At 42.5% G+C, this 22,180-nt stretch overlaps 1 protein-coding gene across 3 annotated transcripts in view; it reads left to right on the top strand.

Annotated features, from left to right (window-relative positions):
* The window catches only part of LOC121000800 (SREBF chaperone), a 47,206-nt gene that overhangs the window by 15,718 nt on the left and 9,308 nt on the right, over positions 1–22,180 (top strand). For 2 of the 3 annotated variants that reach the window (XM_040431443.1, XM_040431445.1), the window contains exons 3-9: positions 18,227–18,350; positions 19,589–19,746; positions 20,237–20,457; positions 20,558–20,663; positions 20,775–20,947; positions 21,646–21,772; positions 22,006–22,118. In XM_040431443.1, the coding sequence (XP_040287377.1) occupies positions 18,227–18,350; positions 19,589–19,746; positions 20,237–20,457; positions 20,558–20,663; positions 20,775–20,947; positions 21,646–21,772; positions 22,006–22,118 (1,022 nt within the window). The remainder of the gene's footprint in view (positions 1–18,226; positions 18,351–19,588; positions 19,747–20,236; positions 20,458–20,557; positions 20,664–20,774; positions 20,948–21,645; positions 21,773–22,005; positions 22,119–22,180) is intronic. The other variant, XM_040431444.1, reaches the window with a different exon arrangement.

Here is a 22,180-nt window from a genome sequence, read left to right on the forward strand (position 1 = left end):
CTCTACTTGGGACACAAGTCTTCAGCCCCTCTACTCGGGACATTAGTCTTCAGCCCCTCTACTCGGGACACAAGTCTTCATCCCCTCTACTCGGGACATTAGTCTTCAGCCCCTCTACTCGGGACACAAGTCTTCAGCCCCTCTACTCGGGACACAAGTCTTCAGCCCCTCTACTCGGGACACTAGTCTTCAGCCCCTCTACTCGGGACACAAGTCTTCAGCCCCTCTACTCGGGACACTAGTCTTCAGCCCCTCTACTCGGGACACAAGTCTTCAGCCCCTCTACTCGGGACACAAGTCTTCAGCCCCTCTACTCGGGACACAAGTCTTCAGCCCCTCTACTCGGGACACAAGTCTTCAGCCCCTCTACTCGGGACACAAGTCTTCAGCCCCTCTACTCGGGACACAAGTCTTCAGCCCCTCTACTCGGGACACAAGTCTTCAGCCCCTCTACTCGGGACACAAGTCTTCAGCCCCTCTACTCGGGACACAAGTCTTCAGCCCCTCTACTCGGGACACAAGTCTTCAGCCCCTCTACTCGGGACACAAGTCTTCAGCCCCTCTACTCGGGACACAAGTCTTCAGCCCCTCTACTCGGGACACAAGTCTTCAGCCCCTCTACTCGGGACACAAGTCTTCAGCCCCTCTACTCGGGACACAAGTCTTCAGCCCCTCTACTCGGGACACAAGTCTTCAGCCCCTCTACTCGGGACACAAGTCTTCAGCCCCTCTACTCGGGACACAAGTCTTCAGCCCCTCTACTCGGGACACAAGTCTTCAGCCCCTCTACTCGGGACACAAGTCTTCAGCCCCTCTACTCGGGACACAAGTCTTCAGCCCCTCTACTCGGGACACAAGTCTTCAGCCCCTCTACTCGGGACACAAGTCTTCAGCCCCTCTACTCGGGACACAAGTCTTCAGCCCCTCTACTCGGGACACAAGTCTTCAGCCCCTCTACTCGGGACACAAGTCTTCAGCCCCTCTACTCGGGACACTAGTCTTCAGCCCCTCTACTCGGGACACTAGTCTTCAGCCCCTCTACTCGGGACACTAATACTAAACACCCCTGTTTAGTATTAACTCCTTAATGCCCAAGCCAGGTTTTGGAAATCCGGACATGTCACTTTAGCAGAGAATAACTTCGTAAAGGTTTTGCACATAAAAGTAATTCTGACATTGTTTTCTCGTCACATATTGTACTTTACTTAGGTGGTAACATTTTACCGATACAATATTCATATCTTATTAAATTAAAAATCTATGAAAATTGCCATATTTTGCTATTTTCAACTGCAATATTTCACATACATAAATACTATTCAATAGTTTTTTTATCAGAAATATATTTCCACATCTTCACTCTATTTTGGCTGCACTTACAAAAAACTTTTACTTTTATTTATTTAATTTGGGAGATATACCATTTTACATTAATGTTAAACATTTTTGAAGTACATATTTTTTCCTGCAACAAGCCAAGTTTGCAGAGGCTTATAAGTGTCAGAGTAATTGCCCCCCCCAAAAGTGACCCCATTTTGAAAACGAAACCCCTTAACGTATTCATCTATGGGTGTTGTGTTTTCTGACACCCTAGTTTTCTAAAGAAATTAATGCTAAGGTGAAAAAAAATGAAAAAAACTTTTTTCATTTTTTTTTACACGTGTCAATTTAAAGACTGTTTGTTTTTTTTTTTTGTTTTTTTTTCTACAGGGCACTTGAAAATGTGGCCCTAATCTTATGGCTTGACACACGGCAGGGCCCAAACATAAAGTAGCACCTGGGGCTTTCAGGACACATTTGCTTGAAAATGTTTTAGGCCCCATTGCAGACTTGTAATGGCGTTGAGCTGCCAAAATTATAGAAACCCCCATTTTGAAAACTAGACCCCCTGAGGTATTTATCTAGGGGTGTAGTGAGCTTTTAGACCCCCTAGTTTTTTGCAGAAATTAATGCTAAGCGGAATTATATATTTTTTTTCATTTTTTACACAAAAGTGTTAATTTAAGGACAGTTTTTTTTTTTGTACAGAGCACATGAAAATGAAGAAGTACCGTATTTTTCGCCCCATAAGATGCACTTTTTCCTCCCCAAAAATGGGAGGAAAATGCCCCTGCGTCTTATGGGGCGAATGCTGGCAGTTTTACATCGCTGGATGCGATGTACGGAGCGGGGGCCGGGGGAAGGACTGGGAGGAGGAGCTGGGGGCCGGCAATAGCGGTGGGGCGGTGCAGTCAGTGTACTATAGCCCCACCGCACCGCTCCGGTATACTAATATAAAATGTAATATTGAATTAAAAGTTATTAAACATGCCCCCCTCACTCCTAATAGTACTGTATATCCTAATTTCTTCTGTATAATGCCGGCAGGCAGGACGGGCAGGCGGCAGCGTAACTCCCTGATGTCACGTGCCTGCGCCGCCTCCTTTATGAATGAAGCAGGCGGCGCAGACAAGTGACGTCACTGAGGGACGCGCCGGCCGCCCGGCCCGCCTGCCGGCATTATACAGAAGAAATTTGGATATACGGTACTATTAGGAGTGAGGGGGGCATGTTTAATAACTTTTAATTCAATAATACATTTTATATTTGTATGCGGCCGGCGGGGGACTCAAACAGGAGACTCCCAACCTCCTTCTCCTGGAACTCGAGGAAGCTGAGGGTTCCTTGGGCCTTTTTAAATAAAACAAAACTATTATAGGTGGCAATCTGAGGATTTATAAAGGGGGTATGCTGGTATAAAAATTATCGGTGTACACGTGGTACCCTTTGTGCAGGAACGGCGCCAATAGATCCCACACAATTTTTTTCTGATGTCCCACTATTTTGGGGTCAGCCTAGGGGGGTTAAGTTTGGAGTCTCTGCCCTCATATACAGACAGACCGCAGGTGTAGCCGGTTATGCTCTCGCACACCCTATATAATTTTACCCCATATCTGACACGCTTGGAGGGGGAATAAACTGACGGAAGGAAAGGCGCCTGTAAAACTAAAAAGGGATTTATCAACGGACAGATTTTTATCAGGGGTATATCATTTTAAGAATAAATCCCTAAGGAAGGGAAATAAGGGGTCTCAATTTATTTAGGTGGTCGTAGGCTGGGTCAGTTCTGGGAGGGACTTGGGAATTGTCCAAAAAATGCATAAACCGCATTAGGGCTTCATAGCGGTTTCGAGACATAACTGCTGCAAACACAGGGGTTGAGTGGACAGCACTCGCAGCCCAATACAATCGGACAGATGGCTTTTTTACAATGCCCATGTCAAGGGTAAGCCCCAAATTTTTTTTTTATTTCAGGGACACTTGTTTGTGAGGGTCCATCCTCTCCGATAAATAGACGTGGGCTTTTCTACAGCAAGCTGTGCGGCGCTACAGATGAGTCTGCTGCACAATTAATTCTAGGACTTTATCGGCCACAAAGGGGGTAAAATTGGTGATATCCACATTAATTTGGGGAGTAATAAAAATTGGGGGGGGGGGGGGATGATGAAGCAGGAACCCACATAGTGGACGAGACCGCTGGGTGGAGAATGAGATGATGTGGTGACTTCTACCCCCATAGGGCTGTGGGGTCTGGGGATGGAAGCGGAGCTAGAGTCCCCGCTATCGGAAAATATTTCCGCCTCTGAAGCGGTGTCAGACATAGAAATTCATATGCCTGCTCTGCACTGAATAATCTCTGAGCCATTTTATTTACTAAAAAGCTCAGAAAGAAAATTTTTTTTTTAGATATAAGCCACCCTAAAAATTTAAAGTAAGCGTTCGCTAGCATCAGTAGCAGTGCGCCCCCTGACCGACAATTATGGACGGACCCTAAGAGATGCCGACTGACCGACTGACAGTGACAGTTGGCCTCTGACCTTCAGTGACAGACGGACACACAGTCCCTAATGAAAGTAACTGACCGACCCTAATAGACGCCTAATGAGGGACGCCCACTACCCGCCAGTTACGGACAGACAGTCTATGAACGGATTTCTCTTTTTTTCACAGTAAATCGCACAGCCAGGACAGAAGTCTGATCTCTCCTCATAGAACAACTGCACTGAGGGGAGAGAGAAGCGCGGCCCATGTAAATATAATGGATGTGATCTCCGTCATGGGGTCCCTGATGGTTACTGTGCTGAAGGCAGATCTTCAGCACAGTAACCACTGCGCATGTCTGCGCCATTTTTTAAATTTAATTTATAGTGGGGGAGGGGGCTCCTGCCCTTTATTAAACTTATTGGGGCCACATTGCCTCTTTACATATAATACCCCCAGTCGTGCCTTCTTCACATATAATGCCCCCAGTCGTGCCCTCGTCACATACAATGCCCCCCAGTCGTGTCTCTTTACATATAGTATCCCCCAATCTGCGCTGCAGGTCTCTTCCACCTTGCTGCCCCGGCTGCCTGCATTACGTTACAGGTGGCCGAGAACGTCATTGTAACCTCCTGCGCCGGGTCCATGGTGGCTTGATGACGTCATCACGCCATCTGTGACCGCGACGATCCTGGATCTTAGCACAGCCTCAGGCCTAGGGGCCTTCGGCCTATAAGGGGGCACAAGGAGCCAATAGTTCAACTCCCGCACTCCCTCGTAACCAGTACCAGATGATCTCTGGCCCGGTACTAGTCAGAACCATTTCAAGTTTTAAAGTGGTTTTCCACTTTAAAAATCAACTACTGAAGTTATTCAGCGAAGTCACGCACGACTTGGCAAATAACTTACTTCGGCTCATCGGAGCCCATACGTTCTAATACTGTATGGAGATGGGTTTCCGTGCAGTATTATTCCGAAGTTTTGAACGAAGCATCCAAAGCTCACTTCGCTCATCACTAACAAAAGCTATAGGAAGAGTCCTGGTTCTTCTTCTTCCATGTAAGAATTATGGAGGTCGCTGTGCTCCTGGGAACTGTCAGTACAGCAGACATTTTTTGTCCCCTTCTCCAGATCTGTCCCTCCACACAATCCTGTCTCTGAGCTCTACAGGCAGTTCTTTCCTCCTCATGACTTGGTTTCTGCTCTAATATTGATTGTCAGCAGTGAGATCTTCTATAGACAGGGCTGTCTCTTTCCAAATCATGTCCGATCCACTGAATTTACCACAGGTGACTCCAATCAAGGTGTAGAACGTCTCAGAGATGATTAAGGAAAACTGGGGGGGCCCAGAGCAAAATGTCAAGCGTCATAGAATAGGGTCTGCAGGGTTATGTCCCGAGTAAAGTGGCTGAAGACTTGCGTCCATGCAAAATTTTAGACCTTTCTTTTCAATAAATTTGCAAAAGAAAAATTCAATTTTTTTGTAATTACACCTAAGCCGTTCTGTTCATTTCAATAGAACAACTCCCCCCCATACGCTTGAGTAGTAACGAGCCGTCCCATTGAAAATAATGGGACGGGTTGTAATTACACCTGCTCACCGCTGCGGGTGTCACACGAGCAAATAAACGGTGAAGAGGAGGCATCGCTGGCACGGCACGCACCTTCTCGTCATACAGCTGATCAGCGGGGGTGCTCAGTGTCGGACCCCCTCCAATCAGATATTGATGACCTATCCTGAGGATGGGTCATCAATAAAAATAACTTGGACAACCCCTTTAGGCTCAGTTCAGACCTGAGCGTTTTACAGCGCGTTCCTACGCGCTGTAAAACGCTCAACAAGGAGAAACCAATGCTTCCCTATAGGAATGGTTCTCACCTGGGCGTTTTACAGCGCGTACGATCGCGCTGTAAAACGCCCGACGCTCAAACAAGTACAGGAGCGTTTTTTTGGGCGCTTGTCGCGCGTTCCCGTACATAGACTTTCGGGAACGCGCGACACTGTGTGTACGCTTGTCTCTGTATGCGCGATTGTAAACGCCCGTACAATCGCGCATACAGAGCGCTCCTTTCAGAACGCTCAGGTCTGAACTGAGCCTCTATTATTCTCCTTACTACTCCCCGTTATACAAAATGTCATCTGCGTACGGTGCGGACCACAAGTAGCAGAAATACAGATTTCCTTCTGTGGAGAAGCCAATACAAATAAGGCCTCATGCACACGACCGTTTTTTTTTAAGGTCCGCAAAAACGGGGTCCGTAGGTTCGTGATCCGTGACCGTTTTTTCGTCCATGGGTCTTCCTTGATTTTTGGAGGATCCACGGAGATAAAAAATGAAAAAAAAGTCAAGTTTGCCATTGAAATGATAGGAAAAAACGGACACGGATCAAGGACGTGGATGACAATCTTGTGTGCATTCGTGATTTTTCACGGACCCATTGACTTGAATGGGTCCGCGAACCGTTGACCGTGAAAAAAATAGGACAGGTCATATTTTTTTCACGGCCAGGAAACGCGGCTCACGGATGCGGCTGCCAAACGGTGCATTTTCCGATTTTTCCACGGACCCATTGAAAGTCAATGGGTCCGCGAAAAAAAACGGAACCACGGACGCGGATGCACACAACGGTCGTGTGCATGAGGCCTAATTCTGCCTTTCGGGCATTATTTTCATGTCGTTCCCTGTGAGATCTAGAACTACTTTGCATTTTCCATGCAAACAAAGTGGAAGCCAAATACCGTATATTGTAATACTGGGGGAAGGTGTGATCATCCAGAGAGCAGAAAATTACCTGCCACACAGATATTGTCAAATAGCAGGCAGCGTTGTAGAGATGTAGTAAAAGCTTTCTACTAGAATATATACCCTATTTATTGCCCTATAACACGCACCGGCCCATAATACGCACTTAGGTTTTAGAGGAGGACAATAAGAAAAGAAAAAAATTAATTAGACCCCAGTTCAGACCCCTTATGTCAATGGCCCCCTACTATAACTACTATAATACTGCTCCTACGTACAAGAATATAACTACTATAATACTGCTCCTATGTACAAGAATATAACTACTATAATACTGCTCCTATGTACAAGAATATAACTACTATAATACTGCTCCTATGTACAAGAATATAACTACTATAATACTGCTCCTATGTACAAGAATATAACTACTATAATACTGCTCCTATGTACAAGAATATAACTGCTATAATACTGCTTCTATATACAAGAATATAACTACTATAATACTGCTCCTATGTACAAGAATATAACTAGTATAATACTGCTCCTATGTACAAGAATATAACTACTATAATACTGCCTCCTATGTACAAGAATATAACTACTATAATACTGCCTCCTATGTACAAGAATATAACTACTATAATACTGCTCCTATGTACAAGAATATAACTACTATAATACTGCCTCCTATGTACAAGAATATAACTACTATAATACTGCTCCTATGTACAAGAATATAACTACTATACTATATGATGAGTACTTTGCAAAAGTTTGGTTTTCCTCAACAGTTCAGAAACGCCATTATGTCACTGTATGGCGACCCAAGCGCCCGGGTCAGAGTTAATGGCACCCTGTCGCCTCCCTTCCCCATAAGGAATATAACTACTATAATACTGCCTCATATGTACAAGAATATAACTACTATAATACTGCTCCTATGTACAAGAATATAACTACTATAATACTGCTCCTATGTATAAGAATATAACTACTATAATACTGCTCCTATGTACAAGAATATAACTACTATAATACTACTCCTATGTACAAGAATATAACTACTATAATACTGCTCCTATGTACAAGAATATAACTACTATAATACTGCTCCTATGTACAAGAATATAACTACTATAATACTGCCTCCTATGTACAAGAATATAACTACTATAATACTGCTCCTATGTATAAGAATATAACTACTATAATACTGCTCCTATGTACAAGAATATAACTACTATAATACTGCTCCTATGTACAAGAATATAACTACTATAATACTGCCTCCTATGTACAAGAATATAACTACTATAATACTGCTCCTATGTACAAGAATATAACTACTATAATACTGCCTCCTATATACAAGAATATAACTACTATAATACTGCTCCTATGTACAAGAATATAACTACTATAATACTGCTCCTATGTACAAGAATATAACTACTATAATACAGCTCCTATGTATAAGAATATAACTACTATAATACTGCTCCTATATACAGGAATATAACTACTATAATACTGCCTCCTATGTACAAGAATATAACTACTATAATACTGCGCCTATGTACAAGAATATAACTACTATAATACTGCTCCTATGTACAAGAATATAACTACTATAATACTGCCTCCTATGTACAAGAATATAACTACTATAATACTGCTCCTATGTACAAGAATATACCTACTATAATACTGCCTTCTATGTACAGGAATATAACTACTATAATACTGCTCCTATGTACAAGAATATAACTACTATAATACTGCCTCCTATGTACAAGAATATAACTACTATAATACTGCCTCCTATGTACAAGAATATAACTGCTATAATACTGCGCCTATGTACAAGAATATAACTACTATAATACTGCTCCTGTATACAAGAATATAACTACTATAATACTGCTCCTATGTACAAGAATATAACTACTATAATACCGCCTCCTATGTACAAGAATATAACTACTATAATACTGCCTCCTATGTACAGGAATATATCTACTATAATACTGCCTCCTATGTACAAGAATATAACTACTATAATACTGCTCCTATGTACAAGAATATAACTACTATAATACTGCCTCCTATGTACAAGAATATAACTACTATAATACTGCTCCTGTATACAAGAATATAACCACTATAATACTGCTCCTATGTATAAGAATATAACTACTATAATACTGCTCCTATGTACAAGAATATAACTACTATAATACTGCTCCTATGTACAGGAATATAACTACTATAATACTGCCTCCTATGTACAAGAATATAACTACTATAATACTGCCTCCTATGTACAGGAATATAACTACTATAATACTGCTCCTATGTACAAGAATATAACTACTATAATACTGCCTCCTATGTACAAGAATATAACTACTATAATACTGCTCCTATGTACAAGAATATAACTACTATAATACTGCTCCTATGTACAAGAATATAACTACTATACTACTGCTCCTATGTACAAGAATATAACTACTACAATACTGCTCCTATGTATAAGAATATAACTACTATAATACTGCTCCTATGTACAAGAATATAACTACTATAATACTGCCTCCTATGTACAAGAATATAACTACTATAATACTGCTCCTATGTACAAGAATATAACTACTATAATACTGCTACTATGTACGAGAATATAACTACTATAATACTGCCTCCTATGTACAAGACTATAACTACTATAATACTGCCTCCTATGTACAAGAATATAACTACTATATTACTGCTCCTATGTACAAGAATATAACTACTATAATACTGCTCCTATGTACAAGAATATAACTACTATAATACTGCTCCTATGTACAAGAATATAACTACTATAATACTGCCTCCTATGTACAAGAATATAACTACTATAATACTGCCTCCTATGTACAAGAATATAACTACTATATTACTGCTCCTATGTACAAGAATATAACTACTATAATACTGCCTCCTATGTACAAGAATATAACTACTATAATACTGCTCCTATGTACAAGGATATAACTACTATAATACTGTTCCTATGTACAAGAATATAACTACTATAATACTGCCTCCTATGTACAAGAATATAACTACTATATTACTGCTCCTATGTACAAGAATATAACTACTATAATACTGCCACCTATGTATAAGAATATAACTACTATAATACTGCTCCTATGTACAAGAATATAACTACTATAATACTGCCTCCTATGTACAAGAATATAACTACTATAATACTGCTCCTATATACAAGAATATAACTACTATAATACTGCTCCTATGTACAAGAATATAACTACTATAATACTGCCTCCTATGTACAAGAATATAACTACTATAATACTGCTCCTATGTACAAGAATATAACTACTATAATACTGCTCCTATGTACAAGAATATAACTACTATAATACTGCTCCTATGTACAAGAATATAACTACTATAATACTGCTCCTATGTACAAGAATATAACTACTATAATACTGCTCCTATATACAAGAATATAACTGCTATAATACTGCCTCCTATGTACAAGAATATAACTACTATAATACTGCTCCTACGTACAAGAATATAACTACTATAATACTGCTCCTATGTACAAGAATATAACTACTATAATACTGCTCCTATGTACAAGAATATAACTACTCTACTATATGATGAGTACTTTGCAAAAGTTTGGTTTTCCTCAACAGTTCAGAAACGCCATCATGTCACTGTATGGCGACCCAAGCGCCCGGATCAGAGTTAATGGCACCCTGTCGCCTCCCTTCCCCATAAGGAATGGGACGAGGCAGGGCTGCCCGTTATCGCCTGCTTTGTACATTCTAGTAATGGAAACATTACTACAAGCTATTAGGGAACACCCGGACATCAGGGGCATTAAATTGGAGAACAGCTCCACTGAACATCTTAATGCAGCATATGCAGACGACCTTTTGGTCATGGTGTCCAACCCGGTCGAGGCCTTCCCGCGTCTGTTATCCCTGTTCGAGCAGTATGGACAAGTGTCCAACTTCAAAGTGAACCACACAAAGTCAGAGGCTATGAATGTGTCCGCACCAGCCAATCAGATCAGCTTACTTAAATCTAATACTCCCTTTATATGGCAAACGTCTCACCTGTCCTACCTGGGTATCAAAATTCCCTATAAACTGGATAAAATATTCCAGCTAAATTATGCTGCATTACTGAAGGATATCCAACAGCAGTTACACACCCTACGGATTCCGTATGTATCGTGGATGGGTCGGAAGAATATGCTGAAAGCATTTATTATGCCTAGACTATTATATGCCATGCAGATGCTGCCTGTCTTTCTTCCCTCTTCCTTCTTTACGCAAATCAGACGACTCTTTAGCACGTTCCTTTGGAGGGGGAGGGGAGCGAGACTGGCACATCGCACGCTAATACTAAGGAAAGCTCAGGGTGGTATGGCTTTACCTGATGCGCAGCTATATTATAAAGCCATACACCTGAAGAGGTGGTTACATATTCATGCCCCTTGGTCCAATATCTTGGGCAAAGAACTAGAGACCGCACAACTTGATAGGAAGCAGAGAGCGGGTTTGTGGGGCCTGAACTCCTCTTCATTACACTCACATGTGCTGCTTAAAGGCACAGTAGCTGTTGTTAGACAACTAAATAAGGATAAAAGCCTGCTCCCTGCTCCGTCATCATTGATGCCAGCCGACCTTGCTCCATTCCTAGTTAGACCCAAGGCAGACAATGTACCGCCAATATGGAACAAAATACACTCCTATACTATAGAAGAATTCCTAGATGGGGCATCAAGCGCTCTTCATGACCAACACCCCATAAACAAGGTCCTGTCATCTTGCAACTTTCTAGATACCATTGAATTTAATTCCGTTAGTAAACCATTACTAAAAGACAGACAGAGCAAAACGGAAACCACTTGGTTTGAGAAGCTGATGCATTTAGAGTCGCCCCCTAACAAACTAATATCTAAAATATACTTAGCACTTAATGTCCAAAACCCTGTAGGGATGCCACATTATTTAAAAACTTGGGCCACAGAACTAGAGTTAGATTTCTCGGAAACGGATATATTACGTATCCACGCACACTCTCATGGATTCTCCAGATGCGTGAGAGTACAAGAGCACTCATACAAGTTACTAACTCAGTGGTATCACACCCCGAAACAACTATTCGCTAAGGGACTCAGCAATTCTGACCTGTGCTGGAGGTGTGGGGAGGGGAGTGGATCGCAAACACATATATTCTGGTCTTGTCCAAAAACACGCGAGTATTGGGAAGGAGTATCTGAAGTAATAGATAAAGTCATGAATAGACACATCCAGCTATCGCCAGAATGGTGCTTCTCTGGCTTCCCACTCCAGGCCTGTCTCCATCCAAATCAAGCTTACCTACACATCTAATACAAGCAGCGAGGCTTCTAATTCCACAGAAATGGCTCAGTGAAGAACCACCTGCGCTTCCACATTGGGAAATAAAAGTAGACCAGATATGTAGAATGGAGGAACTGGCTGGCTGGGAGATCAGACGGCACGAGAAATACCTTAAAACTTGGTCCCCATGGTTGACGTACGGGAACCAGAGTACAGACTCTCAGGTGCGATAATATGTTAGAGAAGTAATTTATACAGCCGCCTTATTATAATCTCAATCCATGACCATTAAAATCCAGCAATGTCTGGTAGAGCGTGTATAGATAAAGCATATATGAGAAGCATTTGAAACATGTGTGTTCAGGAGGGTCTCCCCTAGGAGGCCTCACCACCCCAATTCCCTCCCATCCCAAGTTGAAGGACTTTTGTCCCTTTTTTCCTCCCCCCTGTATCCCTTTTTTCTTCTGGTTGGAACTTTCCCTCCTCCTACAGATACAGGCGGTAGGGGTAAATATTAGTTCACTTCAGGAAACAGTTATCCTAATACCCACTGACATATATACATCTTAATAAAGCTTACCTATGCAAGATACAATTATGCTAGAGAAACAAGACGCTTCACAGGATCTAGGTTGGTCGAGAAATCCTTTATATAGCACTCACTATGTTAAATCTTACAGCGACATAACTCAATGAACATTGTAAAGGAATGCATGCTTTACTCCTAACTAAGTACGCTATATATGTGATGCCTTTGTCTTGTATGGCAAAATGTGAAGTTGGAATGTTCCGACATTGTTTTTATTCTGCTACTTTTATCAATAAAAAGAAATTTGACAAAGAATATAACTACTATAATACTGCTCCTATGTACAAGAATATAACTACTATAATACTGCTCCTATGTACAAGAATATAACTACTATAATACTGCTCCTATGTACAAGCATATAACTACTATAATACTGCCTCCTATGTACAAGAATATAACTACTATAATACTGCTCCTATGTACAAGAATATAACTACTATAATACTGCTCCTATGTACAAGAATATAACTACTATAATACTGCTCCTATGTACAAGCATATAACTACTATAATACTACTTCCTATGTACAAGAATATAACTACTATAATACTGCTCCTATGTACAAGAATATAACTACTATAATACTGACCCTATGTACAAGAATATAACTACTATAATACTGCTCCTATGTACAGGAATATAACTACTATAATACTGCTCCTATGTATAAGAATATAACTACTATAATACTGCTCCTATGTACAAGAATATAACTACTATAATACTGCTCCTATGTACAAGAATATAACTACTATAATACTGCTCCTATGTACAAGAATATAACTACTATAATACTGCCCCCTATGTACAAGAATATAACTACTATAATACTGCCCCCTATGTACAAGAATATAACTAGTATAATACTGCTCCTATGTACAAGAATATAACTACTATAATACTGCTCCTATGTACAAGAATATAACTACTATAAAACTGCCTCCTATGTAGAAGAATATAACTACTATAATACTGCCTCCTATGTAGAAGAATATAACTACTATAATACTGCTCCTATGTACAAGAATATAACTACTATAATACTGCCTCCTATGTACAAGAATATAACTACTATAATACTGCTCCTATGTACAAGAATATAACTACTATAATACTGCCTCCTATGTACAGGAATATAACTACTATAATACTGCCTCCTATGTACAGGAATATAACTACTGTAATACTGCCTCCTATGTACAAGAATATAACTAGTATAATACTGCTCCTATGTACAAGAATACAACTACTATAATACTGCTCCTATGTACAAGAATACAACTACTATAATACTGCTCCTCTGTACAAGAATATAACTACTATAATACTGCCTCCTATGTACAAGAATATAACTACTATAATACTGCTCCTATGTACAGGAATATCACTACTATAATACTGCTCCTATGTACAAGAATATAACTACTATAATACTGCTCCTATGTACAAGAATATAACTGCTATTATACTGCCCCTATATAAAAGAATATAACTACTATAATACTGCCCCCTATGTACAAGAATATATCTACTATAATACTGCTCCTATGTACAAGAATATAACTACTATAATACTGCTCCTATCTACAAGAATATAACTAGTATAATACTGCTCCTATGTACAAGAATATAACTACTATAATACTGCTCCTATGTACAAGAATAGAACTACTATAATACTGCTCCTATGTACAAGAATATAACTACTATAATACTGCTCCTATGTACAAGAATATAACTAGTATAATACTGCCTCCTATGTACAAGAATATAACTACTATAATACTGCTCCTATGTACAAGAATATAACTACTATAATACTGCCTCCTATGTACAAGAATATAACTAGTATAATACTGCCTCCTATGTACAAGAATATAACTACTATAATACTGCTCCTATGTACAAGAATATAACTACTATAATACTGCCTCCTATGTACAAGAATATAACTACTATAATACTGCTCCTATGTACAAGAATATAACTACTATAATACTGCCTCCTATGTACAGGAATATAACTACTATAATACTGCCTCCTATGTACAGGAATATAACTACTATAATACTGCCTCCTATGTACAGGAATATAACTACTATAATACTGCCTCCTATGTACAAGAATATAACTAGTATAATACTGCTCCTATGTACAAGAATACAACTACTATAATACTGCTCCTATGTACAAGAATACAACTACTATAATACTGCTCCTCTGTACAAGAATATAACTACTATAATACTGCCTCCTATGTACAAGAATATAACTACTATAATACTGCTCCTATGTACAGGAATATCACTACTATAATACTGCTCCTATGTACAGGAATATAACTACTATAATACTGCTCCTATGTACAAGAATATAACTACTATAATACTGCTCCTATGTACAAGAATATAACTACTATAATACTGCCTCCTATGTAGAAGAATATAACTACTATAATACTGCCTCCTATGTAGAAGAATATAACTACTATAATACTGCCTCCTATGTAGAAGAATATAACTACTATAATACTGCTCCTATGTACAAGAATATAACTACTATAATACTGCCTCCTATGTAGAAGAATATAACTACTATAATACTGCCTCCTATGTAGAAGAATATAACTACTATAATACTGCTCCTATGTACAAGAATATACCTACTATAATACTGCTCCTATGTACAAGAATATAACTACTATAATACTGCTCCTATGTACAAGAATATAACTACTATAATACTGCTCCTATGTACAAGAATATAACTACTATAATACTGCCTCCTATGTACAAGAATATAACTACTATAATACTGCCTCCTATGTACAAGAATATAACTACTATAATACTGCCTCCTATGTACAAGAATATAACTACTATAATACTGCCTCCTATGTACAAGAATATAAATACTATAATACTGCCTCCTATGTACAAGAATATAACTACTATAATACTGCTCCTATGTACAAGAATATAACTACTATAATACTGCTCCTATGTACAGGAATATAACTACTATAATACTGCTCCTATGTACAGGAATATAACTACTATAATACTGCTCCTATGTACAAGAATATAACTACTATAATACTGCTCCTATGTACAGGAATATAACTACTATAATACTGCCTCCTATGTACAGGAATATAACTACTATAATACTGCTCCTATGTACAAGAATATAACTACTATAATACTGCTCCTATGTACATGAATATAACTACTATAATACTGCCTCCTATGTACATGAATATAACTACTATAATACTGCCTCCTATGTACAAGAGTATAACTACTATAATACTGCTCCTATGTACAAGAGTATAACTACTATAATACTGCTCCTATGTACAAGAATATAACTACTATAATACTGCTCCTATGTACAGGAATATAACTACTATAATACTGCCTCCTATGTACAAGAATATAACTACTATAATACTGCTCCTATGTACAAGAATATAACTACTATAATACTGCTCCTATGTACAAGAATATAACTACTATAATACTGCCTCCTATGTACAAGAATATAACTACTATAATACTGCTCCTATGTACAAGAATATAACTACTATAATACTGCTTGTACAGAGATGAATACAGTATTTTGTGTGTCTGACATTACTGTGTATTTTGGGGCATTTTATGTTATTTTCTGTATTTTCTTTTTTCACAGTAAATATATGTTTGTCTTTATTAGATGAGGGACTTGCTGGATCTTGTAGTTCATTTCTTGTTTAATCCTCTGTATGTAGGAAGAGTCTCATGCTCTCCTGTACATGTCTCTCTGGTTTTCTGTGGAGGATGGGGGTGATTGCTGCCTCCGACTCTCTCACCTTTGATACAGTCGCCCTTCCCCCACCCCTCCTTATACATGTGTAGGTTGCAGTTGCATAAGGACTCGGAGGATCAGCTCCCCGCGTTCACACAGACTTGTTCGCGGCAGATCTCACCTGTACTACAGTTACTAATTTTACCTGCCGGACAACTTCTCTGCATGTAGATCCGGTGTCACCCAGTACTGGGGGGTGGGGGCGTTCGCGATGTACACAACCTGCTTCCCGTGTCGTCCAGTACTGCGGGGGGTCGGTGTACGCATCATGCTTCCCGTGTCGTCCAGTACTGCGGGGGGTCGGTGTACGCATCATGCTTCCCGTGTCGTCCAGTACTGCGGGGGGTCGGTGTACATATCATGCTTCCCGTGTCGTCCAGTACTGCGGGGGGTCAGTGTTCGCATCATGCTTCCCGTGTCGTCCAGTACTGCGGGGGGTCAGTGTACGCATCATGCTTCCCGTGTCGTCCAGTACTGCGGGGGGTCGGTGTACGCATCATGCTTCCCGTGTCATCCCATACTGCGGGGGGTCAGTGTACGCATCATGCTTCCCGTGTCGTCCAGTACTGCGGGGGGTCAGTGTACGCATCATGCTTCCCGTGTCATCCAGTAGTGCGGGGGGTCGGTGTACACATCATGCTTCCTGTGTCATTCAGTACTGCGGGGGTTCGATGTACATATCATGCTTCCTGTGTCATTCAGTACTGCGGGGGTTCGGTGTACGCATCATGCTTCCCGTGTCGTCCAGTACTGCGGGGGTCGGTGTACACATCATGCTTCCCGTGTCGTCCAGTACTGCGGGGGGTCAGTGTACGCATCATGCTTCCCGTGTCGTCCAGTACTGCGGGGGGTCAGTGTACGCATCATGCTTCCCGTGTCATCCAGTACTGCGGGGGGTCGGTGTACACATCATGCTTCCTGTGTCATTCAGTACTGCGGGGGTTCGATGTACATATCATGCTTCCTGTGTCATTCAGTACTGCGGGGGTTCGGTGTACGCATCATGCTTCCCGTGTCGTCCAGTACTGCGGGGGTCGGTGTACACATCATGCTTCCTGTTTCGTTTAATACTGCGGGGGGTCGGTGTACACATCATGCTTCCTGTGTCGTCCAGTACTGCGGGGGGTCGCTGTACACATCATGCTTCCCGTGTCGTCCAGTACTGCGGGGGGTCGGTGTACACATCATGCTTCCCGTGTCGTCCAGTACTGCGGGGGGTCGCTGTACACATCATGCTTCCCGTGTCGTCCAGTACTGCGGGGGGTTGCTGTACACATCATGCTTCCCGTGTCGTCCAGTACTGCGGGGGGTCGATGTACACATCATGCTTCCCGTGTCGTCCAGTACTGCGGGGGGTCGCTGTACACATCATGCTTCCCGTGTCGTCCAGTACTGCGGGGGGTCGATGTACACATCATGCTTCCCGTGTCGTCCAGTACTGCGGGGGGTCGGTGTACACATCATGCTTCCCGTGTCGTCCAGTACTGCGGGGGGTCGGTGTACACCTTGTTACCAGCATTTTTACAGAGCGGGCTGCAGCGGTACAGAGCGGGCTGCAGCGGTACAGAGCGGGCTGCAGCGGTTTCTCACACGTCCGCTCCTGTCAGCAGTGTCTTCGCAGTATGGGGGCCGTGCCTACTCTTTGGGCCTTGTATATGGTTCTTTACGATCCGGCGCAGTGGTTCGGGTAGGTAAGGCCGGCCGCAGTACCCAGTGATTGTTCTGCAGAGTCCGCCCCGGCTCCTGACTCTGCAGCTTTGGAGCAGTGTGTTAGTAGAAGTGAGCCGGGTCAGTCTTCTCAGTAGATGATGATTCTTCTTCCTCGCAGCTCTCCTCTCCTGAAGCTGCCTCTACCGGGGACAGGACCTGTCGAGTACATCACTCCAGTGAAGGACTACTCCCCACCACCATCTGAACTGAGCCCAGATGACCGCAGCGACCGCCCAGACTGGGTGAGTAGTTACACCCCTGCCGGCAGATTGGCATGGGGTGGTGGGTCCAATGGTGGGCTGGTCTTTGCAGATCTCCCTCTACAGGGTTGAGCCCACCATATACTTGATGCTTAGGGATTCGAGGGCTACAGAGACGCCAGTGCATTGGGGTGCGGATTAGCAGCCCTGGCAGTGTGACATGCATCACTCTGTGCCCTGTACCCGCTGCATACAGAAAGGCGAGACTGAGCAGATGATTCCAGGGAGTGACCTTGGCCTGGACATGTTCTCTCCTTATCTCTACACGTGTGAGGTTATGTTATCTGCACAGAAAGGATCTGATTACTGACCTTAGTACCAAGATATAGAGTCGGACACACTGACACAGCCAGCGACACCCCCCCAAACAGCCAGCGACACCCCCCTCAGTGTGCCACTGAGCCATACTGTACAGAGCCCAAATCCAGATAAAATCAGCCAGCCCGACCCCCAATGTATAGAATGTGTCATGTGCATCATGTATTATATGTGTACATACATCACATTACTTATCCTGTATTATACTCCAGAGCTGCACTCACTATTCTGCTGGTGCAGTCACTGTGTACATACATCACATTAATTATCCTGTATTATACTCCAGAGCTGCACTCACTATTCTGCTGGTGCAGTCACTCTGTACATACATTACTTATCCTGTACTGATCCTGAGTTACATCCTGTATTATACTCCAGAGCTGCACTCACTATTCTGCTGGGGCAGTCACTGTGTACATACATTACTTATCCTGTACTGATCCTGAGTTACATCCTGTATTATACTCCAGAGCTGCACTCACTATTCTGCTGGTGCAGTCACTGTGTACATACATTACTTATCCTGTACTGATCCTGAGTTACATCCTGTATTATACTCCAGAGCTGCACTCACTATTCTGCTGGTGCAGTCACTGTGTACATACATTACTTATCCTGTACTGATCCTGAGTTACATCCTGTATTATACTCCAGAGCTGCACTCACTATTCTGCTGGTGCAGTCACTGTGTACATACATTACTTATCCTGTACTGATCCTGAGTTACATCCTGTATTATACTCCAGAGCTGCACTCACTATTCTGCTGGTGCAGTCACTGTGTACATACATTATGTATTCTACTCCAGAGCTGTACTCGCTGGCTTGGTGTTATTAGAAGTATAACCTGTATGATATATCAGTGTTGGAGAACATGTTACATGTATGTTCTTGTCTCTGCAGTATCTTGGTCGGCCGGTCGCCTTCATCCAGCAGGTTTTGGTGAAGGGTGTGGTGACTCCGTGGGACAAGAACTTCCTGGCCGTGGATGTTTTCCGCTCTCCTCTGTCCAGAGTGTTTCGATTAGTGGAAGAGATCCGGAACCACGTGCTGAGAGAGCGGTAATTCTGACAATCATCTCTCACACCGGCGGTGACTATTTAGGATCAGGGATTTTGCTGTTCACAGGAGGCAGTGCAGTGACTGGAAACCATCAGCAAGCCTGTCAACAGATCTCAACTTATAATACTTTGTATTTCAAGTCCCCAAAGCCCTGTTCAATTCCTAAATGACCTCTGCTCGCTGTCCTGATCAAGTGTTGGTCACACAGCTGCTGGACTCGTTACAGTGTGTCAGTGTAGGCGAGGACAGGAGAGAGGCTTTTGCTGATTTTGTATTTGGTTCAAACTGATTTGTAACAAACACCCAGCTGTGAGAGCCGGCCTAGATAAGGATGGGTTTTCAGCCTCTGCCTCAAACAAGAATGTATCTATTCACTGACAGCAAGAGGAATGTAAGCACACATTTGATTTTAAAGTGTCGGTTGTTTTCAGTCTACAATTGGTGCATTACTGGACAATCCCTTTAATTTCTGTCCTGTATTTTGACCAGGAGCAGTGAGAGGAGCCTGGAAGATGTCTGTCTGCAGGTGACCGATCTCCTGCCGGGACCGAAGAAACTCCGAGATAAGCTTCCAGAACATGGCTGCCTCCTCCTCTCCCCGGGCAACTTCTGGCAGAACAACCAAGAACACTTCAACAAGGATCCCGACCTCATCCGGACCATTCATCAGCATGAGCCCAAGACCCTGCAGACCTCCGCCACCCTCCGCGGTAGGAGACGCCTGTCTGATAGTTCTTCCCGTACAATGATTACGTGTCCATTTACAAAAGACCATCCCTTTAAGATACGTTTCTCCTTCCCCTCCCGCAGACTTGCTGTTCGGATTGCCCGGGAAGCAGAGCGGCGTCAGCCTGTACAATCGCAAGCGGATGGTTTCGTACACCATCACACTGGCGCTGCGCCGATACGATGAGAAGTAAGTCACGAGAGCGCTGACCCTACACCACCTCATACTGTCATATACACGCATTGTACAATGTAACGAACCTCCCCCTGCGTTCAGTTAACATCCCTGTTTAAACGGCAGGTTTATAAACAGCCTAAGAACCCGTCTCAGACAGCTGTACCCCAGTACCAACTGCACATCCCCCGGTCAGAACATCGTCCATGTCCACTTCAAGGAGGAGATTGGAATAGCGGAGCTGATCCCTCTGGTCACCACCTACTTCATCCTGTTTGCCTACATTTACTTCTCCACCAGTAAGTGACGTGTGAGAAGAAATAATGTAGTGGCGGTTGGATCAGACTACACAGGTGTGTTAGTAGTCTGTTACCATGGAGACGCACAGGTCTGCCTAGGAGCTGTATTCAGCAAACAGTAGATTTTTAATCCGGACAGATTAGAGGTTTGATGAAACATTTTTCTCTATTTTCCATGCTCTGGCTTGATAAAAAAATGCTTGCAAAAGTAAACACACCCTTTTATGTAGTCTGTAAAATCTGATGATGATGCCAAGCGTGCCAGAGTATTGGAAGTTCTGCATTTCTGTCATGGGGTATCGCTGGATCCTTCCAGCTCTGAGAATATGGACGGGTTGTCCTGGATTTTACTGTTCATGGCCCATCCTCAGGACAGGCTACCAGTATGTGACTGGCGGGTTCTGACACCCCAAACCCCTGCTGATTGGGTTCAGCACCAGAACCACAGCTTCGTCCATTGTGTAGCGAACGGAACTGGTTACCATTCACTTTAATGGGCACAACTCTGTCTACTACAGAATGGTTGGCGCTGGAGGCCCCCTCGAAACTGGGGGGGGGGGGGGGGTGTCAGATCTAAATGGTCTGTCCTGAGGAGCAGGGGCCCCCAGCATTGGAGGTCCTGGTTACAGCTTTCATGTTTAATATTACCATTTTATTTTTTCATTATTCACGGAATTTATTTCTTTTTTGCTTTAAAGGGAAGATTGACCTGGTGAAGTCCAAATGGGGCCTTGCCCTGGCTGCAGTGGTGACCGTCCTGAGCTCATTGCTAATGTCTGTGGGATTGTGCACCCTCTTTGGGCTGACACCGACCCTCAATGGCGGGTATGTAGCTGTGTGATACATGCGGTATATATCCCTTTTAGCGTGGTTTTTCCACGTCAGCCTTCTCATGGTTGATATGGGCATGGCCTGAGTGAGCGCTTTGTTACGCCCATCTTGGCCATGAAGGGATAAGATGGGAGTAACCCTTGACATCATGTAATACGTGGACCCCCCCCCCCCCCCCCCCATGCTGTCCTTTGGGCGCATCGTTTCTCATGTGTTTTTTCCTACAGGGAGATCTTTCCTTATCTGGTTGTGGTCATTGGATTAGAAAATGTTTTGGTGCTGACAAAATCTGTTGTGTCCACCCCGGTTGACCTTGAGGTCAAGCTCCGCATAGCACAAGGTAAGTGACCCGTGGGTGATGCGGTCTGTGGCGTATGAACGGATCCTGCTCTCATCTGTGCG

Source organism: Bufo bufo, chromosome 5 (assembly GCF_905171765.1).
Source record: "Bufo bufo chromosome 5, aBufBuf1.1, whole genome shotgun sequence".
In the NCBI taxonomy this organism is placed as follows: Eukaryota; Metazoa; Chordata; class Amphibia; order Anura; family Bufonidae; genus Bufo; species Bufo bufo.